This window comes from Pipistrellus kuhlii, unplaced genomic scaffold, assembly GCF_014108245.1.
Source record: "Pipistrellus kuhlii isolate mPipKuh1 unplaced genomic scaffold, mPipKuh1.p scaffold_m20_p_74, whole genome shotgun sequence".
Lineage (NCBI taxonomy): Eukaryota > Metazoa > Chordata > Mammalia > Chiroptera > Vespertilionidae > Pipistrellus > Pipistrellus kuhlii.
In genome coordinates, this window is record NW_023425578.1 from 600272 (window position 1) to 620141 (window position 19870).

The following is a 19870-nucleotide window of genomic DNA, read 5'->3' on the forward strand; positions in this document are numbered from 1 at the left end:
GCAAGGCTGTGGGAGGTGAGGGGTCTCCGCGGGGGTGGCTGGCTGACGGCGTTGACACGGAGCAGCGTGCAGCCTGCGGCCGCTGTCCATGCTGGGACACGGGTGGCGGGAAGCAGGCCATGCGGCACCGGCGCTGGGCACAGCGGCTACTGCGGGAGCTGCATCGGGCACGGGCACGTGGGTGAGGAGACGGTGGTGGGCGGGGAAGGCTGCTGGCGGGTCTGAGAGTTCGGCATGCATGGAAACTAAACAAAACGGCGTGACGGGCGTTCCGGAGCGGTGATCACAGTGTGGCAGCGGTGGGCGGGGCGGCCTCACACAGTTCTGTCCGTCCCCGAGTTCTTCCTGACGGCTGCCGCCCCGCGCACCTGGTCCACCGCCAGCGTCTCCACCTCGGGCTGCGCCTGCGGCGGGGCCATGTGGTGGATGCGGTGGGCCACGCCCACGTGCACCTTGTGCTTCTCGCCGGAGCCGCGGTCGGACGCGATGGGCGGGATGACCAGGGGCCTCTCCTTGATGAGGTGGACCTCGGCCGACTCCCTGGCCAGCAGGAACGGGGTGGGGTCGGGCATGGCGTCCACCGGTTCCCGCAGGAGGAGTTTCCGGCTCTCGCCCCCAAACCTGTAGACCTCGTCGAACTCGGGGTGCAGGGGGGCGGACAGGCTCTTTTTCATGCGGCGGCGGGGCGTCTCCGGCAGCTTGTCCTTGGGGGGCGCGGGCTTGTAGCCGGCCAGCACGGGGCTCCCGCCGGGGCTGCCGTCCGAGGTGCCGCTGGAGCCGAGCAGCTTCCGCTTGGTGGCGTGCAGCTGCGAGGTCAGGTAGGCGATGGTGCCGGCGCGCTGCTCCAGCTCCCCCGACAGCAGGCTCAGCTTGTGGCTCTTGAGCTTCAGCTCCTCCAGGTACCGCCTCTCGCGCTCGCGCACGGTGGTCTCCAGCACGGCGATGGCCGCGTTCCTCTGCTCCAGCTCGCGCAGCAGCTCCTCGTGCTCCTGCTCCTTGGCCCGCAGCTGCGCCTCCAGGTCCTCGCAGCGCCTCTGCAGCTCGCTGCTGCGTCCGTCCCCTGGGGCACAGGCACGGCCGGTGAGAGCCCGCCACGGCCATGCCAGCCCTCGGCCTGCTTACTGTATAAAAGGCACCTCCACGCTGACCACCGGCTGCGGCCGGACGGGCAGGCTCAGCGCCGGCTCCTGGAGGCGCACCCGGGAGACGGGAATACAGACGGCAGGCTCAGGGCCCGGCCAGCACCTAGCCTCGTGGACTGACCTGTGACCGGAGCTGGGCGCACGTGTGTGTAACTGCCCCGCAAACAGGCTGCTTAGAAGGGGCGTCTGATTCAAATGTGGAGTCTGCCAAGTCCCACCCTGCAGGCCCACCCCAGCTCTGCGCGGCTGCCACCGGCTGACTATCTCCGGGGACCCAGGATGCTGGCTGGGGAAGCAGGCCCGGGACTGGAGTGAGGAAGGACCTCAGCCACGTTCGGGGCTACTGGTACTGAGCCCCCCTCACTGGGCCCTGGGGGCCTGCGCCACCGCCGCCTCCTGGTCACCAACGACAGAAACCAGGAAGCCCAGGGAGGCGGAAAAGGCCCCCAACATACGTGTCACTCCTCCCGCCCGCAGCCTGGGAACACAGGTCCCTGCACAGCGCTGGCCGCGGGAGCAGGCACCATCACTCTCCGGTGGCAGTTCTTACCTGTCTGCTCTGAACTTTTGAGGGTCAGCTCGTATGTTAAATCTGAAAAGGAAACCACGGGCGTTGGTTCTGGCAGTCACAGCAACTGCAAAGGCCTGGTCCACTCTGAACCGGCCACCAGCCGGGGGGTCCACACGGGCAGGATTAGGGGCAAGCGTGACAACGGTGGAAGCTATCAGTGGCCACCGCCCTCCTCAGGGTCCAGAGGGAACCCCCTTTCCCATCACCCACGTGCTGCCAGCAGCTGGCTCTGCTAGGTGGCACTCTGCACCTGGACCTGTGGGTTTGCGCTGCGCCCGGGGCTGGCTGCCCAGCTCTCATCAGTCTCAGGCTGTGGGAGGGGGAGGGGGTCCCCGCACGAGTGGTCTCCTGGTTATGGGTCACCTGATCCGAGGAGAGGACCCCTCAAAGCTCCCCTGCCCCCCTCCCGGGCGCAGGCACCTGTGCAGTGCTGCTGCAGCCGCCGGATCTCGGCGTGCAGGCCCTTGAGCGTGCCCGCGTGCTCCCGCTGCAAGAACAGCAGGTTCTTCTGCGCGCTGTGCAGCTGGTTCTCCAGGTTCGAGGCCGCCATGCTGGCGTGCGGTGGCCTGTGGGAACAGGGGGTCTCAGGCAGCGGCTACCGGCTCCCACACGAAATGGCCCCTAGCCCCCCCGCCCCCCTCGTCCTTCCTGGGAGCTTCCCGAGGAACATCTCACAGGGCCACGGGGTGACAGCGGGAGCCTGGGTCTGTCCCCGAGCCCTGCCCGCCCCACCCCGCACGCCTGCGACACCCGCTGGCTCAGGCCGAGACTCGGCCTTGACTGTGACCGGAGAAAGGCATCGGGATGCCCTGGCCACGGACGGGACGCGGACCATCCCGAAAGCGGTCCTGTGGGTGCAGAGGGGGGCTGCTGTCCCCAGCGCGGCACTGGGCGGGCACACAGGAGGCCCAGGGCTGGCCCAGGGCTGTGCTGGCACCAGGGCCCCCGAGCCTCAGGGGCCCAGGGCCTGTGTCCCGGGCTGCCTCGCCTGCTCACAGGCACCTGCTCAGCACGCAGAGGCAGGGAAGTGGCCATGCTCACCGTCAGGTTCTGGTGCGTGGCAGCCCGCGACGCTTGGGGTCGGTCCTGCGCTCCCAGAGGCCCTGCCTGCTGGCCCGTCCCTCCTCCTGGCCCGAGCCCGGCATCAACCCTGTCCTCCCGCCTCGGCCCCTGCCACACCCTCCTCATGGCGTCCGCACACCTCCACCAGCCCCGAGGGGCCCGCCGAGTGCGCTGCCCCTGCCCGAGCCGCACTCAGCGGGCTTCCCCTGGGCTGCCCCCGCAGTCACAGCCGCAGCGCCCCCCTGGGCCTGGGCCACGAGCTCGCCCCGGCTCCAGAGCCCCGGGCCACGCTTCTGGACGGAAGGGAGCAGTCGCTTTGTTGGCCGGGCCCTCACCCCTCAGAGACGGGAATGTCTGTTCCGATCCACCAGCTTATGCTCTCGCTCCCCACAGCCGTGGGCAGGGGGGGAACACCAGTTGGGGGGGGGGGAGAAACAGCTTTGACAAGTGCAACAGCCCCAAGATCACGGGACATGACCACGACACACGAGTACCCGCCCTGCAGCATCCCACGCTCCGTGGTTCTCGGACGTGGCCCAGGATAAAAACAAGGCCCAGCACAGCCCTCTGGGGCCGGCAGCCATTTCCTGCGGAGAGCCTGCCGGCCGGAGCGGGGCCGCAGGAGCTGTGCGCAGGCCTGGCAATCAGACGGGAACACGAGCCCCGGCCGCCGGGAAGCGCGGCCACAGGCCTGGTGATGGGGTCGCTGACCGCGCTGCGGTCCATCAGCTCAGCTCAGCTGAGCTCAGCCTTTCAGCTCTGACCAGCTTCCACTTACAGGCCACGGGGTGCCTGCACGCCGGGCAGGCTGAGCCCCCAGCGACCGTGTCCAGGGAGGAGGGGGTCTGCTTCCGGTTGTCGCTCGGGGGCTGTGTGGGCACAGGCGGGCAGAGGCAGGAGCCCCTGGTCTGGGGCACATGACCTCCGGGGGTGCCATCACATAGATGCCAAGCCCCCCTGGCAGAGGCAGGAGTGCCAGCACCCCTCTCCGAGGCCCTGGTGAACGAGGAGGCCAAATGGCCGGTGCGGTGCGGGGCCCAGTGCCTTTAAAGGAGACGGACCCTTCTGGCAGGCGTTTACCTAGACCCTCACTTCCCGGGACTGTCCTCGGACGGCATCGGCATGTCCACCTACGGCGAGGGGCCCCGAGGACCTTCCATCCAGTGGCCGCTGTGCCGACAGGTCTGATTCACCGGTCCCGCTTCCTCTCCCTGACTTCTGTGCGTGCAGGGGAGGCAGGCACGTTTCCAGGTGACGCTCCAGCCCGACTCCCCTAAGAACGGGAGGTTCTCTACTCTCGCTGAGATGCTTTGTGATGTCAGGGAGGGAGAGAACTCCCAGAACGCCCCATTCTCGTTCTCCAGTGAGCCCCACACCGAGTGCTGGGAGCAGAAACTCCCACAAAACGCAGTGAAGGAGGTGGCTGGGAGCGTAGGCTTCCTGGCTCGGGGGGACACGGCTTGGTTTCACCTTCAGCTGCCAGCACAGACTCCACCACCAGGCAGCCCTGCCGCCCAGGGCCCAGCGCACCCGTGCAGTCGGGGTCGGGTTTCAGCGGTGAAGTAAGCAGAAGATAAATGCAGCGTGAGCACAAGAGCTGGCCCTTAATCGGAGTCTTTCAGAAATAACTTCAGCTGAGAAAAACAATCTATTCACCTCTGCGCCCTGCCGGCTCTCCCAAGACTGACATCATCCCGTTCCTAAGGCTTTTAAAGACGCCGGCTGAGCAGACGCTTATTACAGAAAACAAAGGCTGCAGGACGAGATAGCGACCGCAGGTCGCTAACCAGGGTCTCTTTAAGGAAAACACGCAGCTTAGCCTCTGGGACCCGCAGGCCCCATACAAATGCAAAGCGGGCTTAGGGTCCTGGGGCGGGCGGCCTCTGCCGCAGGAGCCTGAGGATGGCGCTGTGCCCAGCAGAAGCCGGCAGGTAGGAAAGGAAAAGGAACCACGTGCCCTCCGATCGCCCGAGGCCTCTCCAGCAGCACCAGTGAAGCCTCCTGAGCCGTCCTGCCCGGCGAGGCCCAGCGGGCGCCTCCTCCTGGGGCTGGCGGCGCCATCAGAGGCGGCTTTTGCTATTATGTCAAAGTGAAGCCCATCTTCCCGTGAGTCCGCAGGTTCCCTCCTGGTCCTCAGAAGTCGCTCTGGCTCCGTGCAGTCCCTTTGCTCACCGCGGGCCCTAAACACCGGAGACAGCACATCTACTCCCCCGCTCGGACCCGGGCCGGGTTAACGGTGAAGCGGAGACGTGACGGCCGGTGTCCACCTGACGTCTGGACGCCGGTGAGAGCCAGCCCCTCCGGCACCCACGGCGAGCACCGGGGCTGGCTGCCCCTGGGAGCTGCTCCCGTTAGCAGACGCTCACCGCCAGCAAACAGGGCTGACCTTGTTCCAGATAGGAGAAGGAGGGCCGGTCTTGTCCCGCCAGCAGCGAGAGAAACGCTCTGTGATACAGAAACAACTACTCCTCCCACACACAGACCCCACCGCAGCATCAGTGCCTGCACATCCGCCCCGGCGAGTGAGTGATGGCGGAGACAGAATGATTTTCACCAGCAAACAACGGGGAAGTTCAGAACCCAAATGGGTGATCTTCTGTCCTAAGTAAAAGAAGTCTTTTTTCTTAAAAAAAAAAAAAATTTTTAACAATAAAAACATCTCGTTTCTAAGAAGCTTGTTGGTTAGCTTGATGTATGTACATGTGCCATAGTAAAAATGTGACCCCTGTTCTGCACTTTAGGTTTAAAACATAACTAAACTAAACTTACTGAGGAATTATAACGTCGTGCACAGGAATAATAAGAAGGGCCGCTTCTCAGCCTTCTGGCTAAGATTAAGTGTAGGAATACAAAGGGTCATGTGGACGCAGCTATCACAAGTCTTAACCTTCCATCAAAAAAAAAAAATCACAAGAGATGAACAGTTAGCCAAGAGAGAGACAGAAATTCAAAGCCATCTTTGGAGGTAAAGAACACCACAAACACATACCACTTTAGACGTAAATATATTTTCCCTTACAACTCAATGGCAATGCAGGTGGATTCTTGACTGCGAAGAAAAATCATTTGCTAAAACAGCAGCAGTGCTCTTTAAATAAAATTTTAACTGAAAAAGTCCTCAGACCCCGACCCTTCTGGCTTTGACAGCCTCCCAGGTAGGTTTCTGGGGGACACGGGACATACAGCACTGCAGCCCGGCAGCTTGTCATTTACCTACAACTCGGATGACTACAACCAGATACAGGGTGACTGTTCCCTCCATCCCGCTGACCATCGAAGCTGGAGACGGAGCACACAGGCCCGCGGGCTGAGCCAGAGGGCAGGGGCCTCCCTGGGCCCCAGAAGCTCAGCCTCGGAGCCTGGCGGAGGCGCCGGTGCAGGAATCACAGTGTTACTTCGGGGAAACTAGAGACCACCCTCCCCCCCCACCCCCAGCTTGGGGAGAGGCCGGAAGGCTGGGCACTTACGTAAAGGGTTCCCGGCCCGCGAAAGGCCCCCCCAGGGCAGGTCCCTAACGCCCCCGGGTGGGGAGACGCCTCTGGCAGGCGGTGTGGATTCAGGCGGCCTCCTCCCTGGGCCCCCATCCCCCCGCGGCCTCCCAGACAAAGCGGCGGGCCCTCGGGCGCCCCGTGCACCTGCATTGCGGATCCCCACCCCGCGGTCCCACCCGGCCCGGCGGGAGCGGCGCCAGCCCGGCCTCCCCACCAGCCCATCGGCCGGCGGGGCGCGGCGAGGCCGCTCCGCTCCACCGGCTGCAGGACCTGCGGGCGCGGGGCCCAGCACTCTGCCTCCTTCCCCGCACTCGGTCCGCCCACCCCGAGCTGTGCCCGCAGGGGACCCCGTCCCCGCCCGCACCCTGGGGCTGCGACCGGGGACCCCCTCCCGCCGCAGCGAGGACTCCACAAATAATCGCCCCGAACGGCCGTCCCCCCGCCAGGTGCCCCGCCGCCCGCGGCGCCTCCCCGCGGCCCCGCCTCACCTGCGGGCGCGGCGGCCAGCGCGGTGCTGCGGGCGGCTCCCGGCCTCGGCGCGGTCCTCGGGGCGGGCGGCGGGGGCCGGCGGCCCATGGGCGGGGCTGCGGGCGGGGCTGGCTCGGGGCTCCGGCCCTGCCCGCCGGGCCGCCCAGGGAGGTCAGGGGCGCCGCCCGCCCGGCGATGCGCCGGCGGCCCCAGAGCGCCGCGGGGCACGCCGGGAGCGCCGGGGCGGGGGCCGCGCCGACGGGGCGGGGGCCGAGGCGCCGGGCGGCGGCGGCGGCGGCGGGTCTGTGTCTGCGGGGCGGGGCGCGGCGGCGGCGGGCGGTACTCACCGGGCAGGGCGGGGGCGGCGCCCGTCCCGCACCCGCGGCGGCGCGGGGCCCGCACCGGGCGGAGCGGTCTGGCGGGTGGGACGCAGGCGCGCAGCTCAGGTGCGGCCGCACTGCGGTTGCCCCGGGTAACGCGGGGCGGAGGGCGGAGCGAGGCGGCGAGCGGGGGCTGAGGCGCCGGCCGGGCGGCGCGCATGCGTGCGGCGCGGCTCCCGCGGGCCCGCCGGCCGGTGCGTGCGCACGCGCGCTGGCCCCGGAGGCGTCGGGACGTGCGGCGCGCGGCGCGGAGCGCACCTGTGAGGCGGCCCCGGCGGAGCGGCGGCGGCGCGGCCGGCGCCTCAGCCCCGCACTCGGAGTGAGTTCGGGCGGCGGCGCCGCGGCCGCGTCCTTCCTGCCCGGGCCCGGGGCGCCGGCGGCCGCGGGGGGCAGGGGCGCGGGCGGGGGGGGCGGGCGGCCGGGGGGGGGGGGGGGTCGAGAAAGGCCGCGGCCGGGCGCTGGGTGGGCCGGCCCCGAGCCGGGGGGCCCCGCCGAGGGCAGCGGGCCTCGGGCCTCCGCGCCCCGCGTGGGCCGCGGCGCCGGGCTGCGGGAGCGGGGCGCGCAGATGGCGGCCGGGGGCGCGGCGCGGGCCGGGCGGCGGCAGGCGAGGCCCCGCGGGGCCGGACTCCGGGCCCCATTGTTGTGGCCGCCGGGGAAGGGGGAGCGGAAGGGCTCCCGCAGCCGGAGGAGCGGCGCCCGGAGCCTGCCCGGCGGGTCCCCGGGGAGGCGGCGGGGCGGGCGGCGGCCTGGCTGAGCCTGCGCTGTGCTTTCCAGGGCCCGGCGGCCGCGGAGCCCGGCGAGCACCGGCGCCGGCGATGAGGAGCCCGCGGCGCGGAGCGCGGCCGCCGCCGGACGCCTCCATTGTCTGAGCGCGGCCTGGCCGCTCCCGCAGGTAAGGCGGCGGCGCCCTCCTCGCCCCCTCCTCGCCCCGCGTCCCGGGAGGCCTCCCCTCGGCCTCCTTCCTGTCCCGGCTTCTGATGAACTCAGTGTGTCCCCCTCCCAGACACCCCGCCCCGCCCTCCCTCCCCCAGACCCGGCTCATCTTCCCGCAGCGCTGCCCGGTCACCTCTGGTTCCCCTCGGACTCGGCGCCTTTGTGGACCCCCCCCCCCCCCCCAACTCAGGGCAACTCGCGCCCCGGGAGGAGCCTGCCCGCTCCCCATTGGCTGCCTTCCCGCAACAAAGGAGGCCAGAAAGTAAAAAGCAAAAACAAAATCCCGAGCTATTGCGGGTTTGTTTGTTTGTTTGTTTGTTTTTTGCCATGGCTGGAGGCACGTCGTGTGCTGTGCAGACGGTGTGTTGTTTGAACGGGACCGACCTGGTTTAGTTCCCGTGTTTTGTCTCCTCCAGACCCGACCCCTACTTCCTGTCTGGATGCGGCGCCTCCTAAGAGCAGGAAAATGACCTTGGCCCCCTGCCCCGCCCCCGGGGTGATTTAAAAGGTTTTAAAGTTATTTGAAAGGGGCCAGGTCATACGTTTTTCTCGGTAGACGTGCCGACACCCCCGAGATGGCTCAAGGCTTTGCCGACCAGCCGGCCCCCGGAGTGAACCACCGCAGCGTGTCCTTCTGGATCTTTCAAAAGACGGGACGCGTGTGCACCCACTCCCTCGCATGGCCTTTGTTTTAACTGCCAGGCCGCTCGGCCTTCCGCGTCAGCAGGTGGCGAACGGGTTAACGCGGCCCCCAGTTGGGGTGACCATGGTTTATGGAGCCATTTCCTGGACCGGTGGCGAGTGGAGCTCTAACTTTGTACCTGGAACGGCGGAGGCGGAGGCGCAGTTTCAGAGGAGGAGCACCAATTAGGGAGTTCAGGGGGAAGGGCTCTCGGGTTACAGACCTCCACACGCAGCCTCCGCCCCCTCCCCCAAACCTCCCCAGCTCACCATGACTCCACCGCTTCCCCCTCCTGTGACCTTGGGCAGGACTCGGCTCTGAGCTCCGCTCGCTGCTCTGCACCTGGCGGCAGCGCCCGCACTCTGCTCCGCGGAGCTCAGTGCCACGAAGGATGTGAAAGTGCTTCGCAGAGGGGAACGTTTATAAATGTTGGTTTTATTAGCTTTTACGATCCAAAGGAACTTTTTATTTGCAATATAATTTATATTTTCTCTTTTGACCAGATGTGTGTTACAGAATACCAGAGATCGCCAAGTTTGCCTTTTAATTTGTGATTTTGTTAACATTCATTTTTATCAAGCGCTGTTAATGCTAGACCTCTTAAAGGCTATTTTACAAAGCGCATTTTTCCTGGTGCTTTACGTGCCATAAAACATAAGGCACATCAGTTTGTTGGCTTCGAGTGAAGTCTCAGCAAACGGAACCCGGCACCAAAAAGCTCTCCTAATGAGCAGCGAGAGGAACGTGCGCGCGCTCCTGTGGCAGCGGCTTAGCTTTCGCACCATCGGTAAAATCGGTTCTTCCTGACTGCAGGCAGCATCAGGAAGAGCTTAGGAATCTGAATACTGGCTGAATGAAGGGGTGGTACCATTTTAAGGTGTAAGAGATGCAGTTAAGGGTCTTGTCTTTTTCTTTCATTCAGATGTACTCGAGAGCTTGTAGTGCGGGCAGAAAAACCAGCGTGTGCTGTCCTGCTGGGAGTTGGGGGTCTGCGGTGGAGGGAATGGAAATGAAGTGCAGTCAGACTGCTCGTATGACCCCAAACTATCTGCGATGCGAGTTAGCACCTGTCCCAGGAGGGGACAAGAGGACCAGGTTTTAGGTTGTGGGGAGAGGGCCCGGGAAGATCCATCCTCCCTCCCTCCCTCCCACCCCCTCCTTTTACAAAAGGAAGACTCGGCTGAGATGTGCAGGGAGAGTAGGCGTTAGTGTGGAGTGAAGTGGGGCATAATTTTCCGGGCAGGGGAATGGCGTGTGGGAAGGCCCTGGGGGGAGTGCTGCCTGCCCTGGGCCTGAGAGAACGGCTGTGGGCGGTTATGGAGGCAGGGGAGCGAGGCGGGGGGGGGGGGGGGGGGGGGGGGGCGGGCGGGCGGGCGGGCGGCGGCCGGTGGGCTCAGGATGGTTTACCCGGGGCTGGGTTTTAAGCGGAGGAATGACATAATTAGATTTGCATTTTCAAACTGCCCTCCAGCTGCTGCATGCAGAACGGGTGTGTGTGTGTGTGTGTGTGTGTGTGTGTGAAGTGGGGAGACCAGATAGGCCCTCGCAGAGATGTGTGCGCAAGAGCTGCTCTTCCCCTTGGTGTTCACGTTGAATTCAAACTACCAACTAAATAAGGACAAAAATAGACGTTTTATTCTTTTTTCAAAAGTCCTCTTTTTTTATAAAGTGGAATGAAAAGGTGCATTCTTATTGCAAAAATAAAAACATAAATGTTAATGGTCCACATTATACTGAACAAGAAAATAATCAAATTTAAAATTGGGAAATTATTTAACACAGGTTTTCTAAGTTTTGTCAAAACAGTAATGCGTGAAATAAGAGTGAGGTGAGGGTCTGAAATGGAAAGAAGGGAGATATTTTGTAGGTGCTATTGGCTACATTTCAGAAATGAGGTTCTGAAAAACTAAAAATGTTCAGGATGTGATTAAGCACACAATGCAGACCTAAAATCCACAGCGTCATGAATCCCAAGCACAGCCTGGCAGAAACTAAATGGGAAGTGAAGAGCAGGCTCCGCTCGCCCCGCAGCAGAAACACACATGGCGGTCCGGTCTTCGGGGACGGGTGTGTCACCGCGCAGGGACCGGAAGCACCGAGGCCGGGAGAGGCTGCGGTAACGCAAAGGCAGCCCGACCCCAGAACGCCATGTCAGCAGAGAGCTGGGCCGAGTGATTGAGGAACAGAGCAGCTTTTAAAGACCGAGGTAGACGTGTGTGTATTGGCGTGGCCTGGGTGGGTAGTAGGATATATTACTAAGCCAAAAAAGCGAGTTTAATTTTTCGTAAGATACCAAAAACAGAAAACCGTGTGTTCTGAATAAAGATAGAAAAAGTTTGAGGCCAAAATATTTGAAAAGGATACATTGTAACTACTGAGGGAAAGTCAGGGGAGATAGATTTTTTAAAAATATGTTTTTGTTGATTTCAGGGAAGGAGAGAGAGAGAGAGAGAGAGATGGAAACATCGTTGATAAGAGAATCAAGGATCGGCTGCCTCCTGCACGTCCCCTACTGGGGATTGAGCCCACAACCCAGGCCTGTGCCCTTGACTGGAATAGAATCCAGGACCTTTCAGTCAGCAGGTGGACGCTCTATCCACTGAGCCAAACCGGCTGGGGCCAGTTTGTTTGTATTTTATTTCACATGCTTTTTAATTGTTTCAAGTTTTTCCTACAATGAGCATTTACTTTAACAATTGTACAAAGACCTAAATTTAGACTCAAAAAATGACAGTAGCTGGGGCTGATGGGAACTTCTCTACAAGTATGTCACATCGCCCATCTGTAGCAAGAGCCTGGGAAGTGTTTACATTTGATATGGAAACCATTGAGGACCGTCAGAGGAGCCTTTTTAAACAGCCACTTGGTGCACAGGTGTCTGTGATAGATTGTTTTTCCTGGTAATCCTCACCCAAGGATGTTTTCCCATTGATTTTGAGGGCAAGTGGAAGGCAGGAGTAGAGAGACAGAGGCCTGAGAAATATCCGTTGATTGGTTGTCTCTGCATGGCGTATGCCCCCACCGGGGCCAGGGGTCGAACCTACAACCGAAATCAAACCTGTGACCCTTCTGCCTGCGGGCCGACACTCAACCACTGAGCCAAACCAGCTAGGGCAGTAGAATTAGTTTTAAGGATGCGTTTGTAGAATGATTAAGTTATGATTCATCAGCTTGGTAATGTAGGGCCATTAAAGTGTTTATGCAGAAAATGTATTAAAATGTTTACGACAGAGTTAAGTGGAATAAAACCAGGACACAAAATTACATACATGATAAGATTAAAACTCAAATAAAAACCCTAACAGCCATCCACAAAAACCTATGGAGAATTGTCTAGAAAATTAGGTGAAAATCTTTAAAATTGTACATTGGGAGGTGGGCTGTTGGGTAATTTTGAGTTTACTTTTTGGGTGTTTTCTAGACTCTGTATTACACTCACAGTGGGACCTTTGGTGTTAGGAAGTACATTGTACCTAGGAACCTAGGACAGGCGAGCTGCCTGGTGCGGAGGCATGTGCACGTTCACCAGGGGGGCGAGGCCTGCCCGTCGGGGGCGAGCTCTGCCGGCTCCCCACAGTCCGCGCGCTGAAAGGAGCGTCTGGAATTAGCGTGAGTGAATTTTGTCACTTCCAGTATTTGGGGGAAAATGGCTTCCTCACAGCGTGCAGAATAAGACTGGCTCCCACGGCTAATGCTGTGCCCGTGGAATAACAGGCGCTTGAACACGGGCTGGGGCTTCCTGGTCTGACACGGAGGGGCCGGCAGAGCGAGGGCCTTCAGTCCTCGGGCATCGGGCAGCCAGAGCGCAGTCGTGAAGCGGGGTCCCGGGAGGCTCCGTAGAGCGAGCTCGGGCGCCTCGGGCGTGCACGATCGGGGAGACTGAGAGGTGGTAAAGGGTGTGGGCCGGTCACTGAGCAGGTGCTGCTGGGGGTCTGCAGCGGGTCCTGGGAGTGGGGAGGCGCATGTGGTTTGGTGGGCGCCCAAGCCACGCGTGTGACACGGAAGGGAGATGTGGGAGGACGTGTGCGGGCCCTGGGAGCACGAGGGGAAGGGCGGAGGTCAGGGAACCATCCCGGAGGAAGTGGCGTCTGGGTGCCACCTGAAGGTGAGAGGGGCTCACTGGGAAGGCCTGGAGTTGGGAGGGGCTGCGGGGAGGGGAAGCCAAGAGAAGTGAGGCTTGGCTGCCCTGGCTGCTGGGCAGTGGTGAGAGGAGCCGGGGGAGGTGCGAGGAAATAATGTCGCCCAGTGTCCGAGCCACAGGCATCAGACAGGCAGTGACTGGACGTTCCAGGCCGGGGCACAGGGTTAAGCAGTGGGACAACCCATTTCATTGCAGAAGGTGACACCAGCGGCAGGGTGAGCGGGAGGCTTTTGTACCGGGAGGGAGGGTGTCGGCTGTGGTGAGGGCCAGGGATGGACGCTGCGCAGAAAGGTGGACGTGCCGGCTCTTCCCAGAGGCTTTGCAGGGAGACTTCGCTGCAGACCTGGGCTTCGCTGTGCGAGCGAGCAGGCGCTGGGCACAAACCCTGGCTAAAGCCAGCGTTTCCGTGTGTCCTGGGATGCAATTAACCCGACTGAATGGTTAAGGTTGGAGAATGCTGTCCAGCTCAGACCGGGCCATCAGCCTTTCCCGTGGAGAGCCTGGCTCTGGGCCGTGTCGCGGTGTCTGGGTTCATCGGGCTGAACTGCCTCTCTGAGCAGGCGGCGGCCGTCTGAAGGGCTGGGGGCCTGTTGTCAGTCCTGTGGTCAGACTGATTGGTGTGGTCGCTGTTGGTGCTGTCCAGCTGGTCCCTCCCATGAGGAGGCCGGCCAGGCCCGGAGAGGGGTCCCTGTCTCTACCCCCTGGGAGTCCGTCTGGCCATTGGAAGTTGCCGTAGTGCATTCACGCTGCATAACAAACCGCCACAGCCTGGGTGCCTCAGACAAGCATTCGTTTCTCCCAGCTCCGGGCGCTGCAAGTCCAAGGTCAGGTGCCGTGGAGTCAGTGTCTGGTGAGGGCCCTCCTGTCCGTAGCCAGCGTCTTCTCTTCTCGCTGTGTCCTCTGCCCTCAGGCGGAGGGGTGAGGGGGCGCTCTGGGTGCTCCCGAAGGCTCCGTCTCCTGAGACCGTAACCTGGGGTCAGGCTTCACTGTGTGAGTGAGGGGGCGGGGCGGGGGGATACAAACAGGCAGTCCCCTTCCCGGGGGACCCCAGGAGTCTGACCGGCCCCGCTTTGGTCCCTGTTCACTGTCGTTCAGGTCACAGCTGTGGGCCTTCGGGAGCAGGTTCTCCCAGCGGAGTCCTGAGCCCGGCAGGCTGGCCGTGCGTGCCGGCGAGGCACTGGTGGAGTGGCGTCCTGGCGCCCGCGGAGGGACTCTCGGGAGTGGACAGGACCCGGAGTTGAAATGGTTCGGAGGAGTGATGAAGGAAGGGCGCAGGATGGGACTGGCTTGGCCAGTTGAAGCCATTTAGCCCAGGTTCAGTTATCCACGGGGAGGAATCGGGCTGGGAGACCAGGCTTCGGTGGATCCATTTGCTCCTGGGAGATTTTAAGCACAAACCTGACCTGGCACGGCGGCAGCACGCAGAGCCCGAGCACTGCTCCCGGCAGGCGGGTGTGTCCACGCCTCCGTTCCCCCTGGACGCGCTCATCTGTCACCGGAGCATTCGGCAAAGCGGTCCTGGAGCTCATTTATCTTTCATGCCCCTGCAAGTTTAGCTCCATAAAAGAATCGTTGCTTATTTCCCGTCCTGCCTGCAGTGCCGCCCGGGGTCCTGTGACAGGTCTTGGGAAGAAGGCCTTGGCCAGAGCAGACCTGCCCCGAGGGATGGGCCTGCCCGTTCATGAAGGTCACCTGCTCCTTCCTTCTGGCACTGGCGCCCTCACTCGGACGCACCTTCACAAGCACGGTGTGAGTGCGCAGGGTTAAGCCTCAGGATCTAAGCATTTCACGGATCCCGAGTTCTTGGCGTCACTGGGAGCTGGCAAACAGCCCGGGCTTCTCAGCTCGCCAGCGTTCAGGAACCTCAGCCTGGAGGAGGCCCGGCTCCCAGTTAGACCAGGGGAGCTGCAGAACGCAGGCTCCAGCTTCATCACATGAACTTCCAGTTCCCAAGGGCTGCTGACAGGTGCTGGGTGCAGGCCTGCGGCCGTGAGACCCGCCCAGCTCTCTGAGGACCTGGGGGTGGAGGAGAAACTGGCCGGGCAGGTCTGAGGGGGAGAGGCTGGAGGTCTGGTGTGTGGTGGCCGAGAGCCTAGAGGCGGTGAGATTGGATAGAGCCAATGCCAGCACCTGCCCCGCCTGAAGGTCGGGTGCATTTAAAGAGCGTGCGTGCGTGCGTGCGTGCGTGTGTGTGTGTGTCTGTCTGTGACTGACAGCCTGTCACTGAGCACAGAACACACGCGATGGAGCGGTGGCTGAGGTGTGAACCTGACCCTCGGGCCTTCGGTGGAAGCTGTGGGAGTTACTTCTTTCCGTCCGCTCCTCACTCTGTTTGCTGTGCATGTTGTCCATGTTGGCGGCCAAAAGACTGGATCGTGCACTGGGATGGGTACAGCCGTGTCTGTGGGGGGCAGAGGGCGTGGGGAGCCCTCGGGGATGCGCTCACCAAGTGGAGCTCCCCCCTGCACTGACTGACGCTCCATCCTGGCTCAGGAGGCTGATATCACACCCAGAGCGAGGAGGTCTGACCGCTGCTGCTCCGCCTGGAGTCTCCCTGGGCCCTCTGTGGGGGCGCTGACCCAGCCATGCAGGCGGGGAAGGAGGGCAGGCACAGGAGGCACATGTGCAAGCCCGAAACAAAGCGGGGCACGGGGAAGGCCGGGCAGGACTTGGCGTTTCAGGTTCGGGACCTGAAGTTCGTCAGGAAAGCACAGGACAGACGTGCCTGATCCACACACCATGTGTCGTTCTCCCCGGGGACTGCGTGCGGCTCCCACCCCGGGTGCTGGCTGCGGGAGCCGCAGGATTGCCCTTCCGAAGTCCCGGGTGGGGTGTTGCTTTGCTTCTGGTCCTGTATGCGGGCGGCTGCTCCTCGCGCTCCAGGGCTTCTGCGGGCTCCTTTCCCGGGAGCGCCCGGTGTGCCAGGGAGGGTGGTGCTGGCTGTGACGCGCTGTGCACAGCCTGACATCTGCACCTTCTCTCCTCAGACCTGCACCCCGGACCGCACGCGGAAGACAGGCTCCCCGCGCAGGAGCAGGGCAGGTCTGTGCGCTCACACTGACACCCGCTTCCTCACGGATGGCAGCAGCCTGGACAGAAGGCCTTTCACTGTCTCTGTCTGTTTCTGTCGCAGGAGCTGGAGTGGTGCCCGGGCAGAGTCCTCAGCGGAGGAGCCGCACCCCTGGGCCCGAGGAACTGCCTCTGGGAAACTCCGGTGGACGTGCAGGAGGCGAATGCCACGCTGACTTTCCCCGGGGAGCCTGCGGGCGGCCCAGACCCGCTCGGAGCTCTCAGCCTCTGCGGCGGGGGACGCTGTGCACCGCCGTCTGCGTGAGAAGTGCGAGGCCACCACACAGGGAGCTTTGAGGCTTCTAGACGCCAGCCGAGGTCTGCAGGTGGCCCGTGCGATGTGGACACTCAGGACCCCAAGGGGAGCTCTGTGTTCCTGAGCCCGGGGTGCGCGCGGGCGTGCGTGTCACTGCGTAGGCAGTAGTGACCGAGTGGGGAGCGCTATGCAGGAAGAAGCCTTCCTCTGGAAGGCAGGCAGGGCAGAGCTTAGGCCGACCTTGAACCCCCCAAGCGGAGCGAGCCTGAGATAAGCTGCCAGCATGGCAAGGTGCGAGGCTCTGTAGCGATAGTAGCCGCAAGGACGTTCTCCTCTCAGCCACGATACCAAATAGGAACCATGATCTACAAGTGCCCCATGTGCAGGGAGTTTTTCTCTGAGAGAGCAGACCTTTTCATGCACCAGAAGGTCCACACTGCCGAGAAGCCCCATAAGTGTGACAAGTGCGACAAGGGCTTCTTCCACATCTCCGAGCTCCACATTCACTGGAGAGACCACACGGGAGAGAAGGTCTATAAATGCGATGATTGCGGTAAGGATTTCAGCACCACGACGAAACTCAACAGACATAAGAAAATCCACACAGTAGAAAAGCCCTATAAATGTTACGAGTGTGGCAAAGCCTTCAATTGGAGCTCACACCTCCAGATTCACATGAGAGTTCACACAGGCGAGAAACCCTATGTCTGCAGCGAGTGCGGGAGGGGCTTCAGCAATAGTTCAAACCTGTGCATGCACCAGAGAGTCCACACCGGAGAGAAGCCCTTCAAATGTGAAGAGTGTGGCAAGGCCTTTCGGCACACTTCCAGCCTCTGCATGCATCAAAGGGTCCACACGGGGGAGAAGCCCTATAAATGTTATGAGTGCGGGAAGGCCTTCAGCCAGAGCTCCAGCCTCTGCATCCACCAGAGAGTGCACACTGGGGAGAAGCCCTACAGGTGCTGTGGGTGTGGGAAGGCCTTCAGCCAGAGCTCCAGCCTCTGCATCCACCAGAGAGTGCACACTGGGGAGAAGCCTTTTAAATGCGATGAGTGTGGGAAGGCCTTCAGCCAGAGCACCAGCCTCTGCATCCACCAGAGAGTGCACACAAAGGAGAGAAACCATCTCAAAATATCAGTCATATAAAGAGTTGCTAATAGTTAAAAATCTTAAAACCCATAAGTGCCACTAGGAAGGAAACCCTATGAATGAATACCTGCATTGACCCAAGAAATGGCCCCTGGAAGCCCAGGCAGAAGGTTCCTTTGAGGAGGCGTAGGTGAGGCAGTTTTTATTCCTCCGAGTGTGTTCCACAACTCGATGTCCCTCCGAGCGTCTGCCCAGGATGGGCTGTGAGGTCCCAGCCATCTCCCACTCACAGGAGGCGGGGGTGTTTCCTGGGCTTCCGGCCCAGCGCCTCCGCAGTTGAGTGCCACACAGGAAACCACGATCATCACTCAGTCTCCCGCATCCCCTCCTTCGGACACTCGCCCCAACAGCAAGTGTCCCAGGTACCCTGTCAGGAGCTCATGACCCCCTTCTCTTGATCAGTCGTATCAGTTATGCATTTGAAAGGGACGGCTGCCCAAGGCAGTGCTCTGGAATTTTCACAGATCCCATTGTCGGCACCCCACTTTGCCTGAGTGTCCTCCGAGTCCTTTCCCAGAAGCACCGCCTTCCTAGATGGCATCACATCTCGCTGCAGGTTTCAGCGGCTCGGGCGCCCTCACGCAGCCCATCGGGTCATTGGCAGGCGCACGCTCCCCTGACCTTTTTTTTTTTTAGTTTTGTGGGTTCTCATCACTGTATTTTCTGTTAGACTTACTTTCTGTCGGCTACATCACCTAGTTTTAACTTGAACATTTTTTTTTTTTTTTTTTGGAAATAGCTGAATGTAAATAGGGCTGCAGGAGCAGGTGGAGTTGGAACTCTGTGCCCTCAGGGGCTCCCTTGTGACTGGATCCTTCTCACCAGGGCAGCCCGGGTGGGAGGGGGGAGGAGCCACTGCTCATAGACTCATCCTTATGATTCTGGGCAGTGGCCTTGGTTGAGGATCACCTATCAGTTCCCTTTTAGGCCTGAATGGCTATGCTAGTTACCCTTCTCTCCATCCATTCATTCAACAAGTATTTATTGAACGCCCCTATGTGCCAGGCACTGTGCTGGGTGCGGGAATGCCACTGAGGAAGACAAGGGCCTACTCATGGAGTTACTTCCGGTGGAGGAGACAGGCGTGGGTAAACGACGTAGTTTGGGTAGTGATTGCTATGAAGACATAAAAGGGTGATGTAGAGGGGGGGAGGGTGGGGGTGGGACATCCTTAGGTAGCAGTTGGGCAAGGCCTTTCTGGGGCGGTGTAGGGTGGAGAGCCGAAACCACAGGGGCAGACTGTGGTGGTTGCGGACAGAGGCGGGCGCGGCGGAGTGAGCAGTGAGGGTTCTAGGCCTTTTTTGTTTGTTTGTTTTCTGCATTGATATTAAACACTCACGTGGAGGAACTCCAGGAACGTCTAGACCAAAAGTCCCCAGTGACCACACAGCGGCCGCGGCCCGCCTGGCTGCCGTCCTGCCGGCGCTGGCCCGCGTGCAGCCCTTTGCTCAGGAAGTCGTGGGGAAGTTAGGGTCCTGGAAGCTGGGACCCGGTGGCCTGTCCCCAGCTGGTGTGTCCACTGGCCCAGGCTGGAAGCAAGCACCCAGCGCAGTCACGGAAGTGCTGACGGAGCTTGAGTTTCTCCCGTGAACTTGTTCGGAAGGGGTTGTAAGGGGAAGGGGGCGGCTGGGGAGCGAGGTGGCCCTGGCTAGCTGGTCCCGGTCTGGCCTGGTCTCCAGACATCATTCCTGTGGGGCACGTCCCACACGCTCCCCTCCACCCAGAACGGCCCCTCCCAGGCCGGCCCCGGCCACCATTCACTGTAGCGTCTTCTCGCGCCCGCCAGCGCGGTGCAGGGAAGCTAGGCGTCTATAGTCGGTAGAGAGCCTGTTAGCTCGCCGTAGTCTTCGCTAGGTTAGGACGTGGGTTTGGTTTTAGCTTGATCACTGTTAGGACGGGAGCCGGCAGATCACTTAGCCTTCGGGCCGGCTTCCTCCCCGGCGAGGACGCGCGGCGAGGACCGGCGTTTCCCGCCGCCTAGAGTTCTATATTTCTACATAGCTGACTTATTTTATCATGCTGTCGCCGGGAAACGACTAACACTTTTGAAGCTACTAATCTTACGTCAAGCTTTAAAGTCCATGATTGTCTTCAGAAATATTATTTGACCTACAGTATGTCCAGATCAGTTTAATAAATTACTTTATAACGGCTCAGCGCCTGGTCTGTGGTGTGTGGACTCCATGGTCAGTGTGTATGTGCATGTGCGTGGATTCTGTGATCTGTGTGTGCGTGTGGACTCCATGGCCAGTGTGTGTGGACTCCGTGGTCAGTGTGTTTGTGTGGACTCTGTGATCTGTGTGTGCGTGTGGACTCCATGGTCAGTGTGTATGTGCATGTGCGTGGATTCTGTGATCTGTGTGTGCGTGTGGACTCCATGGTCAGTGTGTGTGTGCGTGCGTGTGTGTGTGTGTGTGGACTCTGTGATCTGTGTGTGCGTGTGGACTCCATGGTCAGTGTGTATGTGCGTGCGTGGACTCCGTGGTCAGTGTGTGTGTGTCTGTGTGTGTGGACTCAGTGGTCAGT

The 19870-nt window shown here is 61.4% G+C and overlaps 2 protein-coding genes across 6 annotated transcripts; one reads left to right on the forward strand and one right to left on the reverse strand.

Annotated features, from left to right (window-relative positions):
* Positions 1-152: 152 nt before the first annotated feature.
* Positions 153-7178, reverse strand: CCDC92 (coiled-coil domain containing 92). Of its 2 annotated transcripts, none has more exons than XM_036422921.2 (4): positions 7082-7178; positions 2134-2279; positions 1693-1734; positions 153-1060 (listed from the first exon to the last, which is right to left on the reverse strand). In XM_036422921.2, the coding sequence occupies exons 2-4, from the start codon at positions 2261-2263 to the stop codon at positions 315-317; spliced, it is 918 nt and encodes a 305-aa protein (XP_036278814.1). In that variant the 5' UTR covers positions 2264-2279; positions 7082-7178; the 3' UTR covers positions 153-314. The 2 variants fall into 2 exon arrangements, with proteins under 2 accessions (XP_036278814.1, XP_036278812.1); XM_036422919.2 differs by lacking the exon at positions 7082-7178 and adding an exon at positions 6755-6809.
* Positions 7070-19494, forward strand: ZNF664 (zinc finger protein 664). Of its 4 annotated transcripts, none has more exons than XM_045576100.1 (4): positions 7070-7180; positions 7889-8006; positions 15858-15912; positions 16004-19494. In XM_045576100.1, the coding sequence occupies exon 4, from the start codon at positions 16556-16558 to the stop codon at positions 17339-17341; it is 786 nt and encodes a 261-aa protein (XP_045432056.1). In that variant the 5' UTR covers positions 7070-7180; positions 7889-8006; positions 15858-15912; positions 16004-16555; the 3' UTR covers positions 17342-19494. The 4 variants fall into 4 exon arrangements, with proteins under 4 accessions (XP_045432056.1, XP_045432057.1, XP_045432058.1 ...); XM_045576102.1 differs by lacking the exon at positions 7070-7180 and adding an exon at positions 7242-7433 and having other exon boundaries at positions 16004-16570; XM_045576101.1 differs by lacking the exon at positions 15858-15912.
* Positions 19495-19870: the final 376 nt, after the last annotated feature.

Excerpts from the sequence above, each read along its gene's own strand:
- CCDC92 (XM_036422921.2), bottom strand. The coding sequence starts at position 2,263 with ATGGCGGCCTCGAACCTGGAGAACCAGCTGCACAGCGCGCAGAAGAAC. Across the intron at positions 1,735-2,133 it reads GCTGCAGCAGCACTGCACAG|ATTTAACATACGAGCTGACC; the intron begins GTGCCTGCGCCC and ends TTTCCTTTTCAG. Across the intron at positions 1,061-1,692 it reads CAAAAGTTCAGAGCAGACAG|GGGACGGACGCAGCAGCGAG; the intron begins GTAAGAACTGCC and ends CCTGTGCCCCAG.
- ZNF664 (XM_045576100.1), top strand. The coding sequence starts at position 16,556 with ATGATCTACAAGTGCCCCATGTGCAGGGAGTTTTTCTCTGAGAGAGCA.